This window comes from Camelus dromedarius, chromosome 2, assembly GCF_036321535.1.
Source record: "Camelus dromedarius isolate mCamDro1 chromosome 2, mCamDro1.pat, whole genome shotgun sequence".
Taxonomy (NCBI): domain Eukaryota; kingdom Metazoa; phylum Chordata; class Mammalia; order Artiodactyla; family Camelidae; genus Camelus; species Camelus dromedarius.
The window spans coordinates 110395250-110410865 of record NC_087437.1 but is presented as its reverse complement, the minus strand read 5'-3'; the positions used below and the strand labels follow the sequence as shown (position 1 = coordinate 110410865).

The window sequence follows — 15616 nt, the reverse complement described above, 5'->3', positions numbered from 1 at the left end:
CAGCACAATTTTTTTGTTTGTTCTGGTTGTTTATTTTACTGTACTTTTTTTTTCTTTGCCTTTGAACTCATCAGCCATTTTCATTCTATAATGGTGAACTTTAATCACATCTTATTCTGATTTCAGACTGTACACCAGGATAGGGTGATACCTAACAATTTTGTTCCTTTGTGGTGAGAATTCAATTTTTAAAAATGTTCCTTAGAAATGTCCTAAATCTGATCAAATACAGATGACCTTTAAACAGTGGAAGAATTGATTTGTATATAATTTATATTCGATCCTCTGTATGTGAGGTTCCTCTGAATCTGTGGATTCTACCAACCTTGGATTGTGTAGCACTGTAGTATTTGCTACCATAAATATCCACATATAAGTGGACTCTTGCAGTTCAGACATGCAGTGTCCAAGAGTCAACTGTGTAATTCTCCAAGGAAGAAATACAAATGATCAACAGGCACATGAAAAAATGCTCAGTATCACTAATTATCAGAGAAATGCAAATCAAAACTACAATGAGGTAACACCTCACACCAGTCAGAATGGCCGTCTTTAAAATGTCCACAAACAATAAATGCTGGAGAGGCTGTGGAGAGAAGGGAACCCTCCTACACAGCTGGTGGGAATGCAGTTTGGTGCAGCCACTGTGGAAAACAGTATGGAGATTCCTCAAAAGACTAGGAATAGACTTACCATATGACCCAGGAATCCCGCTCCTGGGCATATATCCAGAAGAAACCCAACTTCAAAAAGACACCTGCACCCCAATATTCATAGCAGCACTATTTACAATAGCCAAGACATGGAAACAGCCTAAATGTCCATCAACAGATGACTGGATAAAGAAGATGTGGTATATTTATGAATGTTAAAATTTTTCTTTTCTTCTTTCATTAGTGAGACAATTCCATTTTGTTTTTTCCCCTTTACCTGCTGTTTATAGAATTCAGTTCTAGAGGATTGAGATTTGAACCTCATAAACTGTTGTAAAAAAAAATCTGACAAAATGGACTTGTTATGAAAACCTATTTTTAGGGCTTCCTAAGATTAGATTTGGTGAACAACAGGAAGCCAACAGCAAAAGTCACATAGTATTGTTTTCCCTTTTTGGTTGGTGGTTTTATTTTTGCTACCTTCTTTGCCTCTGATTATATATGTAGCTGTATTAAAAATGAAGCATTTATTCTTTGGAATATAGTTACCATCAAAATCACTTGAAATGATATGCAGTCTACACTTAGAAAATGTTTCTTGTCTTGCTTACTAAGAAACCTCTATTTTATCAAAGCAAAATGCTTTGTTTGAATTATATTGCATTCAATCTTGTGTCGAGTATTTATCGCACCCCTGCCTGTCTCAGAGAAGGTGCTCAATAATTGTGCACTGACTTATTAAATCTCTGCTTCATGGGTACAAAATATTGTATAGTCCAATGTAAAGTTCATTCATGTATGTACAAAGTTATTGGGCTCTGGCCATTGTGTTAAAAATTTGGGGGCTGTAAAAACCTGGAACAGAGTCTCTGGCCTGAGAAGCTGACTATTTTCAAGAGATACTCATTCAACAGATACTCACCAAGAAGCTAGGACACCTAGCATTGTCTTAAAATTTGGGAACAGAGGGATAAATAAAATGCAATTCTGGCTTTCAAGAGTTAAATATACTTTATTCAATATTTAAAGGAAATTTTATAATCTCTTATCTTATTCCAATTAATGTGCTATAAATGATTATCCAAAGATAGATATCCCACACTCATTTCCTTCCAAGGACCCAAAATAAGAGACAGCCTATAATAAGATTCATATATGTATAACCCTTGATTTGGGTATAGGCACTTTTCTCATGATTAGATTAACATTTAGCATTTTTGGGTAGAAATGCCATAGAAGTAATGCTGTAAACTTCTCAGTGTCTTGTATCAGGAGGCACATTATGTTGATTTATGTAAATTATGTGAGTGTTAACATTGATCACTTGATGAAAGTAAGGTCCTTCAAGTTTCTTCACTGCAGAGCTGCTATTTCTCCCTTTGTAATTAATAACTGAATTGTGTTGACACTTTGACAGTAAGTGAATATTCTGCTCCTTATGAAGCTTTACCCACTATTTTAAGATCCATTCACAATTTTCTAATTTTTAGACATCCTTTTACTTTTATTAGTTGGCATTCTACCATAAGAAAGAAATTTCTCTTCTCACGTGTTTTTTGTGTGCTTATTTATTTGTATCAATATTTATTCTTATTTTACTCAATGTGTTACCATCCATTAATAACATTATTAATTTTGATGTTCAAATTTTCCCAGATTTGGACCGTGGGGACACCTTCATGCTGCTCCTTTGTCCTTTAGAAATGACCCCCTAGCCATTTGATCAATGCTTTACTTTCTGGCTAAATAAGATAGTCCAAGTTCATCTTGAGTTTTTCTGCTCCCGTCACGGAGTCAGTGATTTCTCCCAGGAATTCTAGATCCCTAAAGTGAAGACTGGTACTTAGAAACCAAAATATAGGTGCTAAGTACGCTCACTGCTATGGTATCGTTGCTATATGTGCTAATTTCTGTCCTATCATATACTGTAACCATCATTGCTCTGATTGTCTGTCATTCTCTCAGATTTGCTAGTGACACACTGACAAGCTGCACTGGAGCTCTGGGTACAGGGGAAAAGCTCAGTGACAGGCAGAACGCACTTTAGGTTAAGAGATGGGTGGCTGACCTTTAGGCTGAGTGGGGTCCCCAAACGCCAGGGTGTAAAGGTCTGAAGTTTTGCTCTAAAGTTCAAGTGACACCACAAGTGGCCCCAGTGCTCTTCTTCAACTAGGTTTTCATTTAACCGCCTTATCTCTTTTTCAGCACCAACCCTGGTACTTTTCTTAGTGTTATAGGTTCCAATTCTCCCTGGGAATTTGAAAGGAAGACCAGTTTACTGTTGCTTGTAGCCCCCTCCTCTCATAGTTTCTATCATGACTCCCTCCTTCCTTCTTTCTGTTTTCCTGTCATCTCCTTTCCGTCATCCAGAAATTTAGTTAATCTCTCCTCAGTTGATATTGTCCCTAAAATTCTCCCTGTCACTGTTGGCTTCCAGCCTTTGTTAAAATTTAATGGATTCTGAGGAAAGGGAGGGGAAAAATCTATTTGGTCTATCTGCCATCTTGAACCTAAAAAATATAAGGACCTTAAAGAGGGACAAGAAGAGATTAAGAACAGCAACAACTTATCTCTTTTTCTCTTGCAGCAGTTATGTGACGCATACAGCAATAGATAATTTCACTGTTTATTTGTATAACTGTTTTTTTTTGAGGTAGATTAAATTATCTACTGTATTACAGAAGACGAAGTCAATATTGGAAAGTTAAATAATTTGTTGGAGGCTGTATCATTCATTTATAAAGAAAAATGCCAAGCTATAGTCAGCCAAGGATGGTCTGTGTCTAAATCCATCCCTCCACGCTAAAACGAGTTACACAGCATTTTTAAAGTTATAGAACTCTTTTCCAGAAATATCCCTACTTAATGTCACTTCTTATGCCATTAATAATTATACCTTATATTTACATATTGGTTTATGGTTTATAATTTATAGAATAAGTCCATAGAATTTTATTTAATTCTGACAATTATCTTGGGAGACAAGTACCATGAGGAAATTGATGGAAATTAAGTAATTTTCCCAAGTGAGCAAATATCTACCAAAGGAGAAAGCTGAGTCTTGAACAAAGGTATCAAGCTTAGGTCTTCTGATTCCTTCCACGCCCAGGGTTCTACCACTGATAACAGAGACAAAACACTCATTATGTGCTTACTGATTTGACCCTGTGGTTAGCAAGACCCTCTAGTATTTTCATAAGCTTGCAAATAAATTTTAATAATTACTAGGCTCCACTCTTGATCTTGATACCAAGTCCTTAGATTTTCCCATCTCATTACCTCTAAGAAATGGTGGCAGATCTTCCCTCCTAATTGCTGCCTCAGTTAGTTAGTACCCTTATCATGTCTTGCCTGGGTTACTACACCAACTGCCTATCTGGTCTGCCAGGCTGCCTCCAACCCATCTTCTGTACCGCAGACGTAATCATCTCTCAAGATACAAATCTAATAGCATGACTTTCTTTCACAAACTCTGTTTATTTTGCGGTTACTTATAGATTTCAGGATAAAGATAAGTTAGTGGCTTACAAGACTACCAATTTCTCCAATCTCACTTCCTACTTCTTCAGAACAAACTTCCCTAAAGTTCTCTCTCTCTTTTTTCTCTCCAAGCACTCGGATCCCAGACTGGAACATGTGTAGAAGCAGTCATTCAGCTGGGGTCAGGTGGAAGGGAATCTCTAGGAACACTCACTCCCATTTCTCAGCCTGTTTTCCAGAGCCGGTTTCAAGGTAAAGGAGACCTACCATGCTTCTTTGCTGCCTTCTGCCCTCTTTTTCATCTAGTGAACACCTAATGACCTTCAAAAGGCCATCTTCTACCCCAGGGGGCCTCCCTTGTTGCAATTTAGAACCTTCATCTCTATTTACTTTAATAAGAGGGTGTTCACACTGCTCTGCCCATCAACCAGGACCACCAGGAACACACCTGTAGTTAAACAAAGTTGGGCTTATTAATTTATTACAACAATGGAAATTACACAACACGAGAACGGGCAGGATGTCTCAATAAAAGAGTGTGGGAGGGGCTAGTTCTAGGATTTGGGCTTGAAGTAGTTGATTTTGGAGAGGATTAAAGGAGGCAGGGGTCTCTTCTGGATTGGGTACCATCTGTGACAAATGTCCACAAAGTTAATGGCTTAAAACAATACAGATTCATTCTTTTACAATTTTGGTGGTTAGAAGTTGAAAGTGGGTTTTACTGAGCTCAAATCAAGGTGTTGGTGTCACTGTATTCATTGTGGAGGCTTTGGAGGAGAATCTGTTCCCTTGTTTTTCCAGATTCAAGAGGCCGTCCCGACTCCTTGGTTCGTGTCTTCTTCCTTCATCTTCAAAGACAGTCGCATAGCGTCTTCAAATCTCTCTCCCTGATTCTGACTCTGACCCTCCTACCATCCTCTTTCACTTTAAGGAGACTTTTGATTGTGTTAGGCCCACCCAGATAATCCAGAATAATCTCCCTTCCTCTAGGCCTGTGGATTAGCAACCTCAATGCCCCCTTACCACAAAGTATGACATACTCACAGGTTCTGGAAACTAGACCATTAGTCTGCCTCCCACAGGCACTGCCAGGAAACAGGCCCAGCTCCATGACTGGGTAGTTAGCAGCTTTTATTGAGAAAGTGGAACAAGGCTAAAGTTGTCATTGATAGAGAGGCAGAAGTCACCGAGGGCGATGCTTAGTCATTTTGTGGTTTGAATAGTGTTCTTGTTTTCATGTGTTCCCGGATATGACTACAGACCAGTCTTGCTTTTGCCTCACTCCATCATTGTCACAGACTGACCTTGTCTGATTTGATGTTCTGAAGATTGTGTGTGGGATGTAGGGAACGCTCTGACTTACCATTAGTGCTTTCAGGGCTGCTGTTTATCTTTCTCACCATCATTAATTGACAGGTCTGATTGTCTCACAGTAAGGTTTCTGAGGACAAGCGTCATGCTTTATTCAATGTTCTATCACCAGTGCTGTAGCCCAGACACTTGATAAATATTTGTTGATTTTATATAATTATTTAAAGCCTTAGAGAAAAAGCCTACTCCCTTGCTACTTAAAACATGGTTAGCAGATAAGAAACATGGGCATTGCCTGGGAGCTTGTTCAAAATGCAGAATCTTGGGCCTCTTCTCTTTCAAATTGTACTCTGCACATTGACAAGATTCCCAGGTGATTTGTGTGCCCATAAAATTCGAACACTGACACAGTCTTGCTGATTCTATTCCAAAGGAAATAGAGAGGGAGACATGGCTCACTGTTGATTTTTAAAGTGTTGATGCAATGGTATTAACATTTTCAGCAGAAAAGGAAAGTTTAAAAATTATTTTCCTATACTTTTGTTCTATTTTTTATTGCTATTTACAGAAAAACTAGTTTATTTATTCATTTTTTTCCCATTTCCATTGAGGATAGAGGAAAAGCATTTAAAATTGTAACAGGAGAGATTTTTATTGGATAAATGGAGATATTTCTTGTTTCTAAGGCCTGCCAGGCAGGGACCACTGTGGATGCTCTATGAGACTCCTGAATATGTTGAGTATATTTGTCACTAAAAATATCCTGTTATTTCTCAGACACTAGTTCCTTTTCACTGACTTGTCTATGAGGCTCCTGACCTTACCTTTGACAATTATATTTGTACTACAGTGTCCTGTGCCTTTTTCTTCCCTTTCCAATCATCCTCTCCTCTTAGTGATCTGCTTTACGAATATGCCTCATTATTTCCATCTTAAGGTTTCTATGTCCTATGTATTCGGTTGCAACTACAGAAATTTCAAGACTTTCCTAATGAACAACCTTAGATTGTAAGATAAAGAAATCTTTGGGACATGGATCCTAATGTTTTAAATTTAAATTTACTCATGTTTATATTTAGTTTTTGGTCAGCCAAGACTTTGAAGAAATGATGCTTTCGGTAGATTGAACTTGCCATCATTTGTTGTTTGGCTGTAATATGAAACGTCATTTTCAAGGTCATCAGAAGAACAAGACCTCAGACCTTCCAAAGGGAAACCAGTGAGAAAATAAGTTGAAATGTTGTTTCCACTCATCAGCAACTCTGCCTTGGCACTGAGGTAGCGCAATGGAACAGTTTCTCACCCTTTATCCTTTTCAATAACTTAGCTTGCAGATTGGTGCTGTGCTTTGATTTTATACATATTTCTAGTTTCTGGCTCTAACTCTCCCTTTGTGTCACAAGAAGTAGACCTCAGCTCCTGTTTTGCATCACAAGGAATAGGGGGTAGATGCTGAAAAGGACCCTTCAGATCCTACCAGTAACTGAAAGCTCGCGGCAAAAAGAATTTTTTTCCAATTTCCTTAGAATTGCTTTTTCCTGTTGATGCTGAAACACACATGAGATGTTTCTGACCAGAGTCAGTGAGCCTATTATGCATCTAGGCAAGAAAACCACATGGGTTCTACATCAAATAGCAAGCTTCATTAACTAGGTGCTTGCTCTGATAATTAACCAAGGAGCCTCACAAATGTAGCTTAACCTCAAAAGTGCTGAGATAGCGAGGTATGGAAATTGTGTCTCAAGTTAGTTCCAAGACTTGGTCAGCAAGTTCTGCCCCGTTGTGTGACACTTTTGGGGCATAATGCTTGGCAATCGTATCTGACTGCCTGTGATCTTGACATTAGACCAGTGCTTTTGACCTTGGCTGTGTGGATATTTTGGGCTGGATTTTTGTTGTTGTTGTTGTTATTGGGGGAGGCTGTTCTGTACATTCTAGGATGTTTGGCAGCATCCCTGACCTCTACCATTAGAGACCAAGCAGTAGGCCCCAGTCATGACAAGCAAAATTGTCTCCCGACATTGACAAACACCCCTTGGAGAGCAAAGTCGCCCCCATGATGACAAACTCCATCAACTCTAGTAATTAAGCCTCACTAAGAAGGTGTCTCCTTTTTCTCCTTCACCGTTTTACACTCATCCCATTTTAAGTTGGGTGTTTTCCTAAAGAGGACACCTTTTCAGATATCCTGAAATTGAACAGAGAATGAGAATTTTTTAAGGAGTGACCCAAACTCCACCTTTACTGGAATCACTGGAGCTGCTTATTTAAAATGCAGATTCCCGGGCCCCAGCCCAGACCCAGGGAGATCAGAATCTTTAGGAACAGAGCTCAGAAATATGCATTTTAAACAAGTATCCAAGGAAATTCTTGCACAGACTAAACTTTTGAAACTATTGCAGTGGAACCCCATGTGGGCCGTGCAACATTTCTCTCCTGCGATTCTGTCACTGCATTTTGTGTTTTAAAGGGATGGCAGCTGGGAGCTCATTAGTGTGTCTTAGCAGGGGTGTGTAACACAATGAACAAAAGCTCTCTATGTAGTCTTTTGCTTTATTGATCAAATCCAGTGGGAGAGGGTTGAATTGCAATCTTAGCTCATCAGAGATTTTGATGTTGGAATCATACAGTGGCTAAAGGTGAGCCCCAGGAAGTCAACTTACCTCATTTTATAGTCAAATGACTTGGAGCCCAGACAAGTGATTTGCCTAAATTCTTTTTTTTTTTTTTTGCCTAAATTCTTATAGTGAATGAGTTGCCAAATTAGGTTAAGAATATTCTTTCATTCATTCACTTGTTCAACTGCTGTTTATTAAAAATCTACATTTTGCCCAGTTGTGAGCTAGACACTGAGGAATCAAGGGTGATTTAAGACATCATTTTTGCTCTCCTAGATACAAGCATGTTGGTGAGGCAGGTATTAATCACATAAGTCAAGGTTAAAGGACAACAAATACAAGGGAGACGGTGGTGGTTACGATACTGCAGGTGGACTTTAGCTACTCAGGGGCTGCAGAAAGTCCCCGCAAAGGAAGTGACTGGACTGGTAGCTGAAGGTTGGTGGGAGCTGAGGAGGAGAGAAGAAGAAAGATAATTCCATGCAGAAAAAACAGCAAGTGGCAAGGCTTGAGCATGAGAAGATGCAGGATGCATTTGAAAAACTGAGACAGTGAGTGATTCTTAAGCAGAGTGACCTGGGAACTTTTAGGTCTGCTTAAAAGATTAAAAAATAAATCTATCCAAAAAGCAATGGAAAGCTATTGAAATATTTTTAACGTGTGTGTCTGAGTGTGTGTTTGTGTGTGTATGATAATCAGATCTGTGTTTTGTAAACACGTTGGCAGTGAGAAACAGATTGTAAGGAGGGAAACTGTCATCTTGATTAGTTCTGCAGTCACCACAGCAGTGTAGGTGCATAAATCAGTCGCTTGAATTAGGTAGTGTGGCAGGCTGAATAGGGAGCCCCCAAAGCTGTCCACTCTGAATGCCTGGAACCCATGAATATGTTGCATTGCTTGGTGAAAGGCACTTGGCCGAGTGATTAAGATTTTGATCTGGAGAGAAGAGCCTGGTTAATTTAGGTGGGCTCAGTCACAAGGGTCCTTATCAGAGGCAGTCAGGAGGGTCAGAGTCAGTAGCAGATGTGACAGAATTAAGAGATTGGAGTGATGAAAGGAAGTGGCCACAGCCCAAGACTGCAAGCCACCTCTAGAAGCTGAAAAAAGCAGAAAAGAGATTCTCCAGAAGGAAACTCCAGAAGGAACTAGCCAAGGCGACACCTTAATTTCAGACTTCTGACAGTTGGAATTGTCTGATGATAAATTTGTGTCTTTTTAAGTCACCAAATTTGCAGCAATTTGTAGCGATAGGCAGCAATGAGAAGTAAACAGAGTAATGCAGCGGAGATGGGTAGGAATTAATGGATTCGGGAGACTCTTAGTAGGTGGCAGGACTTGAGTTTGCAAATGCAGGGGTGTCGAGGGTGATTCCTAGGGATTGATTCTTACCATACAGATGGTACCATCTCACCGCATGGGTGCCAGTCTTGATTTCATATCAAAAACCAGATGCGATTTCTGAATATGAGGCCCTAAACAAAAAGAGTTAAATTTTGTATACAAGTTAGTAAATTACCTGAAAAGAAGTCATGTTTTGAAGGTCACAGTATCTGATTACCAGACAGTAGTAACCCAAAAGCATTAGGAGGATTTTAAATCAAGGGTCTAAGTCAACATCTTCTTTGGGATAATTTTACATTCTGGAAGCCTGAGGGTTTTCTTAATCTGCTTCTTACAGCAATGATTAGGGGCTGTCTCTCCTGGCTATTTTATTATCTCTGGTTGTCCCAACTTCCTTACAGAGCTTTCCAATTGGAGGGCATCAGCACTGGGTTACAGGTGTTGCAACAGTTTTGGTGCTCTTAGTCCCCCGGCTGGTTTGGGTATTTGGGTAGGATCAGGGTACCAGGGCGCCTGGGATGGTCATCTCTTCCCAGTGAGTCTTGTCAGATTATCCCACTATATTGTAAAGAGATGTAACATACTTTGTGTGCTATCATGGGAAAAAGACTGGGAAGCACCGCCCTTTGGTATTCCTTCTCACAGGGTCTTCCACGGACGTCTTGCATCCGAATTCCTGGTAGGGATGTGAGCCTGATAGACGGTTATTAACCCACGTGTTACATCTACCTCCCTAGCATTTCTTAAATTCACCTTTTTGCTAAAACTGCCACCTTAGTGCAATGGCTTGTGTATGACTCTACTGATTATCAACCCAGTGACTTTTTTTCTCCCTCCTTCTATGCTGGCAGAATGTGCTTCACACGAGATGGGCAGAAAGTGCCCAATACACACCTTTCTAGCTTCCCTTGTAGTTCAACACTGGAATATGATTTAACTCTGGACAATGGGACCTGGAGGAAATCCATTGGAAGACACAAAGAAATGGTTTCCTTCTCATTGTGCAATGAAAAGGAGCTTTGAGAGAAGGAGTTTTTTTTTTTTTTTTTTTTAACCCCTTTTGTTTTTGGATGTTGATGCATAAGAAGGTTCAGCACAGCCCTGCAGCAGTGAGCTTGCAGCCCTGAGGAGGCAGCTGAGAGAGGCGCAGCGGAACCAGCTCTGAACCCTGGCACTGTCAAGCCCTGAAGCAACCTGGAATTGATTGCATTCTTGTTTTCTAGTTTTTGTGAAAAATAAACTCTTTTCATTTAAGCAATTTTCAGCTGGGTTATTTTTGTTGCTGTTGTTACTTGCAGCCAAGAGCATTCCTAATGGATACAATTTTAAACTTGGTCTTCATACATCCCGATTCTAATTCATCCTCTACACCGTCGGAGTAAAATGTAACTGATCATGCCACCCCCAGCTTCGTCTGTGGGCGGCTCCCTTTGCCTCCACGGTATATGCAGTCTCATAGGCACTGTCTTTCCAGCTCCATCTTGCAGTAATTCTCCTGTTACATCCAAGGCTACAGCCCCATGGAATTACCTGTGTCTCCTAGAAGGCATTGTACTATTTAACACCTTTGAGACTTTGCTTCAAACCTCTTCTTTCTGGAATATCCTTTAAATCCACTATCCCCCTAACTAACGTCTACAAGTAAAATACATTTTCAAGACCCAGCTCAAATGTCTATCCATTTCATAATGAAGTTTTCCATGGACACTTCCCACTACATTCACATAGAATTGTCTGTTCTTTGTTTCACCCTCTGAAATCTACTAGAGGGCAGCATGAATTTCCAGGGTGGAATGCAGAACATTGCATTTTCATTTATTTACCATTTTCCATCTAATTACTGTTTCTAATTCATCTTTAGATTTCTAGCACCTAAAAACATGCCTGGAACATAGGAGATGCTCTCTACTTATATTAAGAATGACTGTTTGAAAAGAGGAATCAAATAAAATTTTTGTATCATAGAGTAACCACTGACGTATATTCTAAAACTAGTTTAAAACATTCCCTTGTAATTTCTCTCTCATTTCCAATGAATTATAATATTTGAAGCTGGAAACTTTATATTTGAAACTGATAAGAACTATTTTATTGTGCACACTGGAATTGACTCTGTTTCTAAGATCTATACACAATACATTTCTTGTTCTTTTGGAGAAAATCGAAAAGCAAGGTTTTCCCCTATCTTTCTTCATGTCAAACCTTATTTGAAATCAAGGAAATATGAAATAAATAATCAAATTATGTATTAGATAACATCTTAACATTGTTATTAAAAGAGAAATGGTCATGGACTTTATACAGACTGATAAATATCTAGCAATGCATAGTCCAATACTATGTCATTTCATATGTAAGAATATAGTTTTTTTTTCTTTTTCAAACCTCCAGGTCACATGGCCCTATTTTTTTTTTTTTAAGGAATTCACGAAAGTAAGACATTTGAACTGCAATTGATTTAGACTGCAGCTGCTTTCCACCTGCAGTCTCTACAATCACAGTCCCTTCAGGTTGGGACGTGTCAGAAAGTTCGTGGACCTCTTTGAGATCTGACTGAGGTGAAGTTGAGTTTGGATATGGGGGGATGGATTTCTGTGGTTTGCAGTCGCTTTTGCGTCTAATTGGGCTATTTCTAACGATCTTTGTATGGATATGGCTTCCAAAGTTTCTCTCCCATCTACTCTTCCAATTCAGCCAGAATTTGTGACACGGGTGTGCAGACCAGACGCCACATCTCAGCATGAATTTGCTCCATTGCATCCAGTGTAGAATGAATAGTGGAGGAGAAAATTTTGAAATGGTGAAGCCAGAAGCTAGTCCATGGAAAAAAACATTATAGAAGTGTGTCAGGTAGTTATGTAGTAAAATTTTTTTTTTCAGAATTTTGTAATATTTGTGATTTTTGTTACTGTTTAATTATTTGCAGTTTCTTTTAGCATTTTAACACATGCCTATTTTTGAATGAGTTTTATATTTTTATGGTGTACTGTTTTTTTGTAAAGAAGGTTCTTAACATTGTATAAACTTCAGGCTCTACAAAACCTGGATTCTCTCGAGATAAATCTATACTGGAATAAAGATTTCATAGACCTAAAGTATGTTTAAGCTAGCTATTAATTTTATTTTTAAATGACTTTATAAATCCTGTGTTGCCCTAAAATTTTCTTGTGTTATGATTTTCTGCAGAATTTCTAGAGAAAATTCAAGATGTGCTTTGTAACTAGGGCTTAAGTTCTTAAAAAAACTACATATTTTAATTTTTACTCATCATGACTACTTAGATACAGAGCTGAGTATTCCATCCTGCACCACAAAGCTAACATCTTGTCCGATTGGGTGGGCAGGTGGGAGAGGAACTCATTTAAACATCATAATTGAACTTTGGCATGAATTCATTCTCTCGCCTTTCCATCTTTTCCAATACAATGCTATTTTTGGTTTAATTTTTCTTTTTTCCAGATGTTGCCAGTTTTTTTTTTTTTTTCATGGAGCAGGGCAATGTGATGACAGCAGAAATAAAAAGAAAATTATTTTATGGTTTTTAGAGAGGATCTGATGTTGAATATATTTTATAAGTGAAGCTAATTTTAATTCCCTGGGTTATTTAGCTATAAGTCACATGAAGTGTTTGAATTTTAAATAGTGAATCACCTTAGGTGGCCATACAGCTTTGTTCATGAAGAAGGATGCTGGCGCAGCCCTGTATATTTTCAAAAATACCTCTGCTATAATTAACTATTTAGCAGTTAGAATACTGCCAGAGTTTTGTATTTCTTCCAAGTGTTTCACCTTGTCCTTGGAGTCAACCTGTGACCTCTATATGCTTCCAGAAATTTAGGTCTTTCTTAGCTGCTGGTAACAGGAAGGAAAGTTACCTCTGAGATCTAAGGGAACATTCTGGGGGCCAGTAGGTGATATGTATCTGTTCTATGTCTTTCTAAGAATGGTTCCTTGCAGCGCCTTGCCTTTCTATTTCTGGCCACGTGTGTTCTTTTGCTGTATTTTCTGTGAGTTTTCTTTTAAGTCCCATTCTGAAGAATCCCAATGCAGGTATCTGAGAATAATTTATTAGGGCTTGTGTGACCCAAGATAGTTTTGACCAGTCTTACTCTTCCTTTAATTCATATTTGAGAACTAAGTTTCCATTTAGAGAGAGGAATGGTTTTCCTTCCCTATCCTGGGGTGCATGATCATTCTAAAAGTGAAATGATTTTGATTTAATATTGTCACTTGGCTTTTTATTAAGATCATTACATATGCCAGATAATCCGGTTTTGTTAGATCTAATGGAAAAACATAGTGCACATTTTAAGGTAAATTTTTCCCATTCATTTTTCTGTATGTTTTCACCCCATTATTTCCTTCCTTCCTTCCTTCCTTCCTTCCTTCCTTCCTTCCTTCCTTCCTTCCTTCCTTCCTTTCTTTCTTTCTTTCTTTCTTTCTTTCTTTCTTTCTTTCTTTCTTTCTTTCTTTCTTTCTTTCTTTCTTTCTTCCTTCCTTCCTTCCTTCCTTCCTTCCTTCCTTCCTTCCTTTCTTTCTTCCTTTCTTTCTTTCTTCCTTTCTTTCTTTCCTTTCTTTCTTTCTTTCTTTCTCCCCCCACTTCTGGCCACCCATCCTTCCTTACTTTGGTACCGATAGCCTTTATTATCTGCAGCAGGAAGTTCACGTGGAGGGGATATGATAGTTTCGGCTCCTGGAGTGGCCCCACAGACTCAGTCACCACCCTTGAAAAGATATGCTATTGTTTCCAATATTTACTTTAAAAAGAATGTTAGACCAACAGATCATATTTGTTTGACAATTTATTTCTAGGATTAATCCACAAACTCTGTTTTTGACAGTTATAAGATTATTAGCTCAGGCAGTGGTTTAGAAAGGTGAATACTAAGAAATACCTTGATTTTGAGGTGGCCTCACTATGTATTTGTTATTTCATTTATTTATTTATCTAACCACACATTTATTAAATTCCAACTGTGTACTGTGGAATTCAGAGAGCAAGAGAACTACATAACAATGAACAAACTAAGAACATTTCTGGTATTATAGAGTCTGCTTACAGAGGATCGTATCCCGACCTACAAGACCCAAACCCAATGCTTTGAAGTCACTGCAACGCGTACTTTAATGAAGGGGCACAATCAGTTTGAAAAGAATCCTATCCCTGTGTTCCACTTTGTGAGAGCTTCCTTAAGCAACTGTAAAGACATCTTAAGCAAGCAAATCAAACTAATGAGCTATTTGTGATGCAAACTCGTGTCAGGAATGAAAATGAGGGCTGTGTGTTCTGCACCACACCCCAGTAGCCTGGGTATATAAAGAAGGCTGGAGACCAGGAGGTCATCACACCTAGGAAACGCCCTCTGAAAGCTCTCCTCCACTCCAGACACCATGCCTCAACAGCTTCTCAACGCTGTCTTCCCAGGATTCTACGGGGGCAGCTGCGGCTACCCCCTGGGGTACAGTGTGGGCTGTGGCTATGGCAGCACCTACTCCCCAGTGGGCTATGGCTTCGGCTACGGCTACAATGGCTGTGGGGCTTTCGGCTACCGAAGATCCTGCCCATTCTTTTTCTACTGATTTGCTGCAATCCCCGAGGAGGCATGGAATCTTCTCTCGTGAGGCTGAGGGTGCACCTCCACATCCTCATCTGCTCCTCACCTCCCAGTCGCTGAGTTCAGACCCAGGACCAGAGTCCCGAGGAAGAAAATGAAAACCCCTTGATGCCTCGAGCTGCCTTCCCTGAATGATATTTGTTGGGACGTTTTCAGAAACATGATGCCCCAGCACGAATTACTTTTGAATTTTTCACCATGTTCATGACTCTTGTCATAATCAAGCTGTGGATGTGTTTGTCAAATTCCCAATAACTTGTCTCAACCACCATAATATTCTCACTTGAGTGGAGTTTCCTTTCTTGCTGGGCGTGGTATTTTTTGGTACATTGAGTGGGGAACGCAGCGCTCGACTGTTTCCTCCTGTGGGTGTTAGAGGCAGTGAGAAAGCAGATAATCCTTGATCTTGTGTGATCAGCAGGAAGGAGGGGGCTGCTTGTGATTAAAAAAAAAAAAAAAGGTCTTTCTTAACCTCCCCTTAACTCTATGACATCCACCTCCAATTCCGGCGCCAGTGGTACACCATTCATTGCTTAATGCCCCTCCTCATCTCATCACTCCTGCCCGTCTTCACGGAACCCAACATTGAAGGACTACT

The 15616-nt window shown here is 39.4% G+C and overlaps 1 protein-coding gene across 1 annotated transcript; it reads left to right on the top strand.

Moving 5' to 3' along the window:
• The first annotated feature begins 14691 nt into the window (after positions 1–14691).
• Positions 14692–15292, top strand: LOC116154906 (keratin-associated protein 8-1). Its single transcript, XM_031458672.2, has one exon. The coding sequence runs from the start codon at positions 14795–14797 to the stop codon at positions 14981–14983; it is 189 nt and encodes a 62-aa protein (XP_031314532.2). The 5' UTR covers positions 14692–14794; the 3' UTR covers positions 14984–15292.
• Positions 15293–15616: the final 324 nt, after the last annotated feature.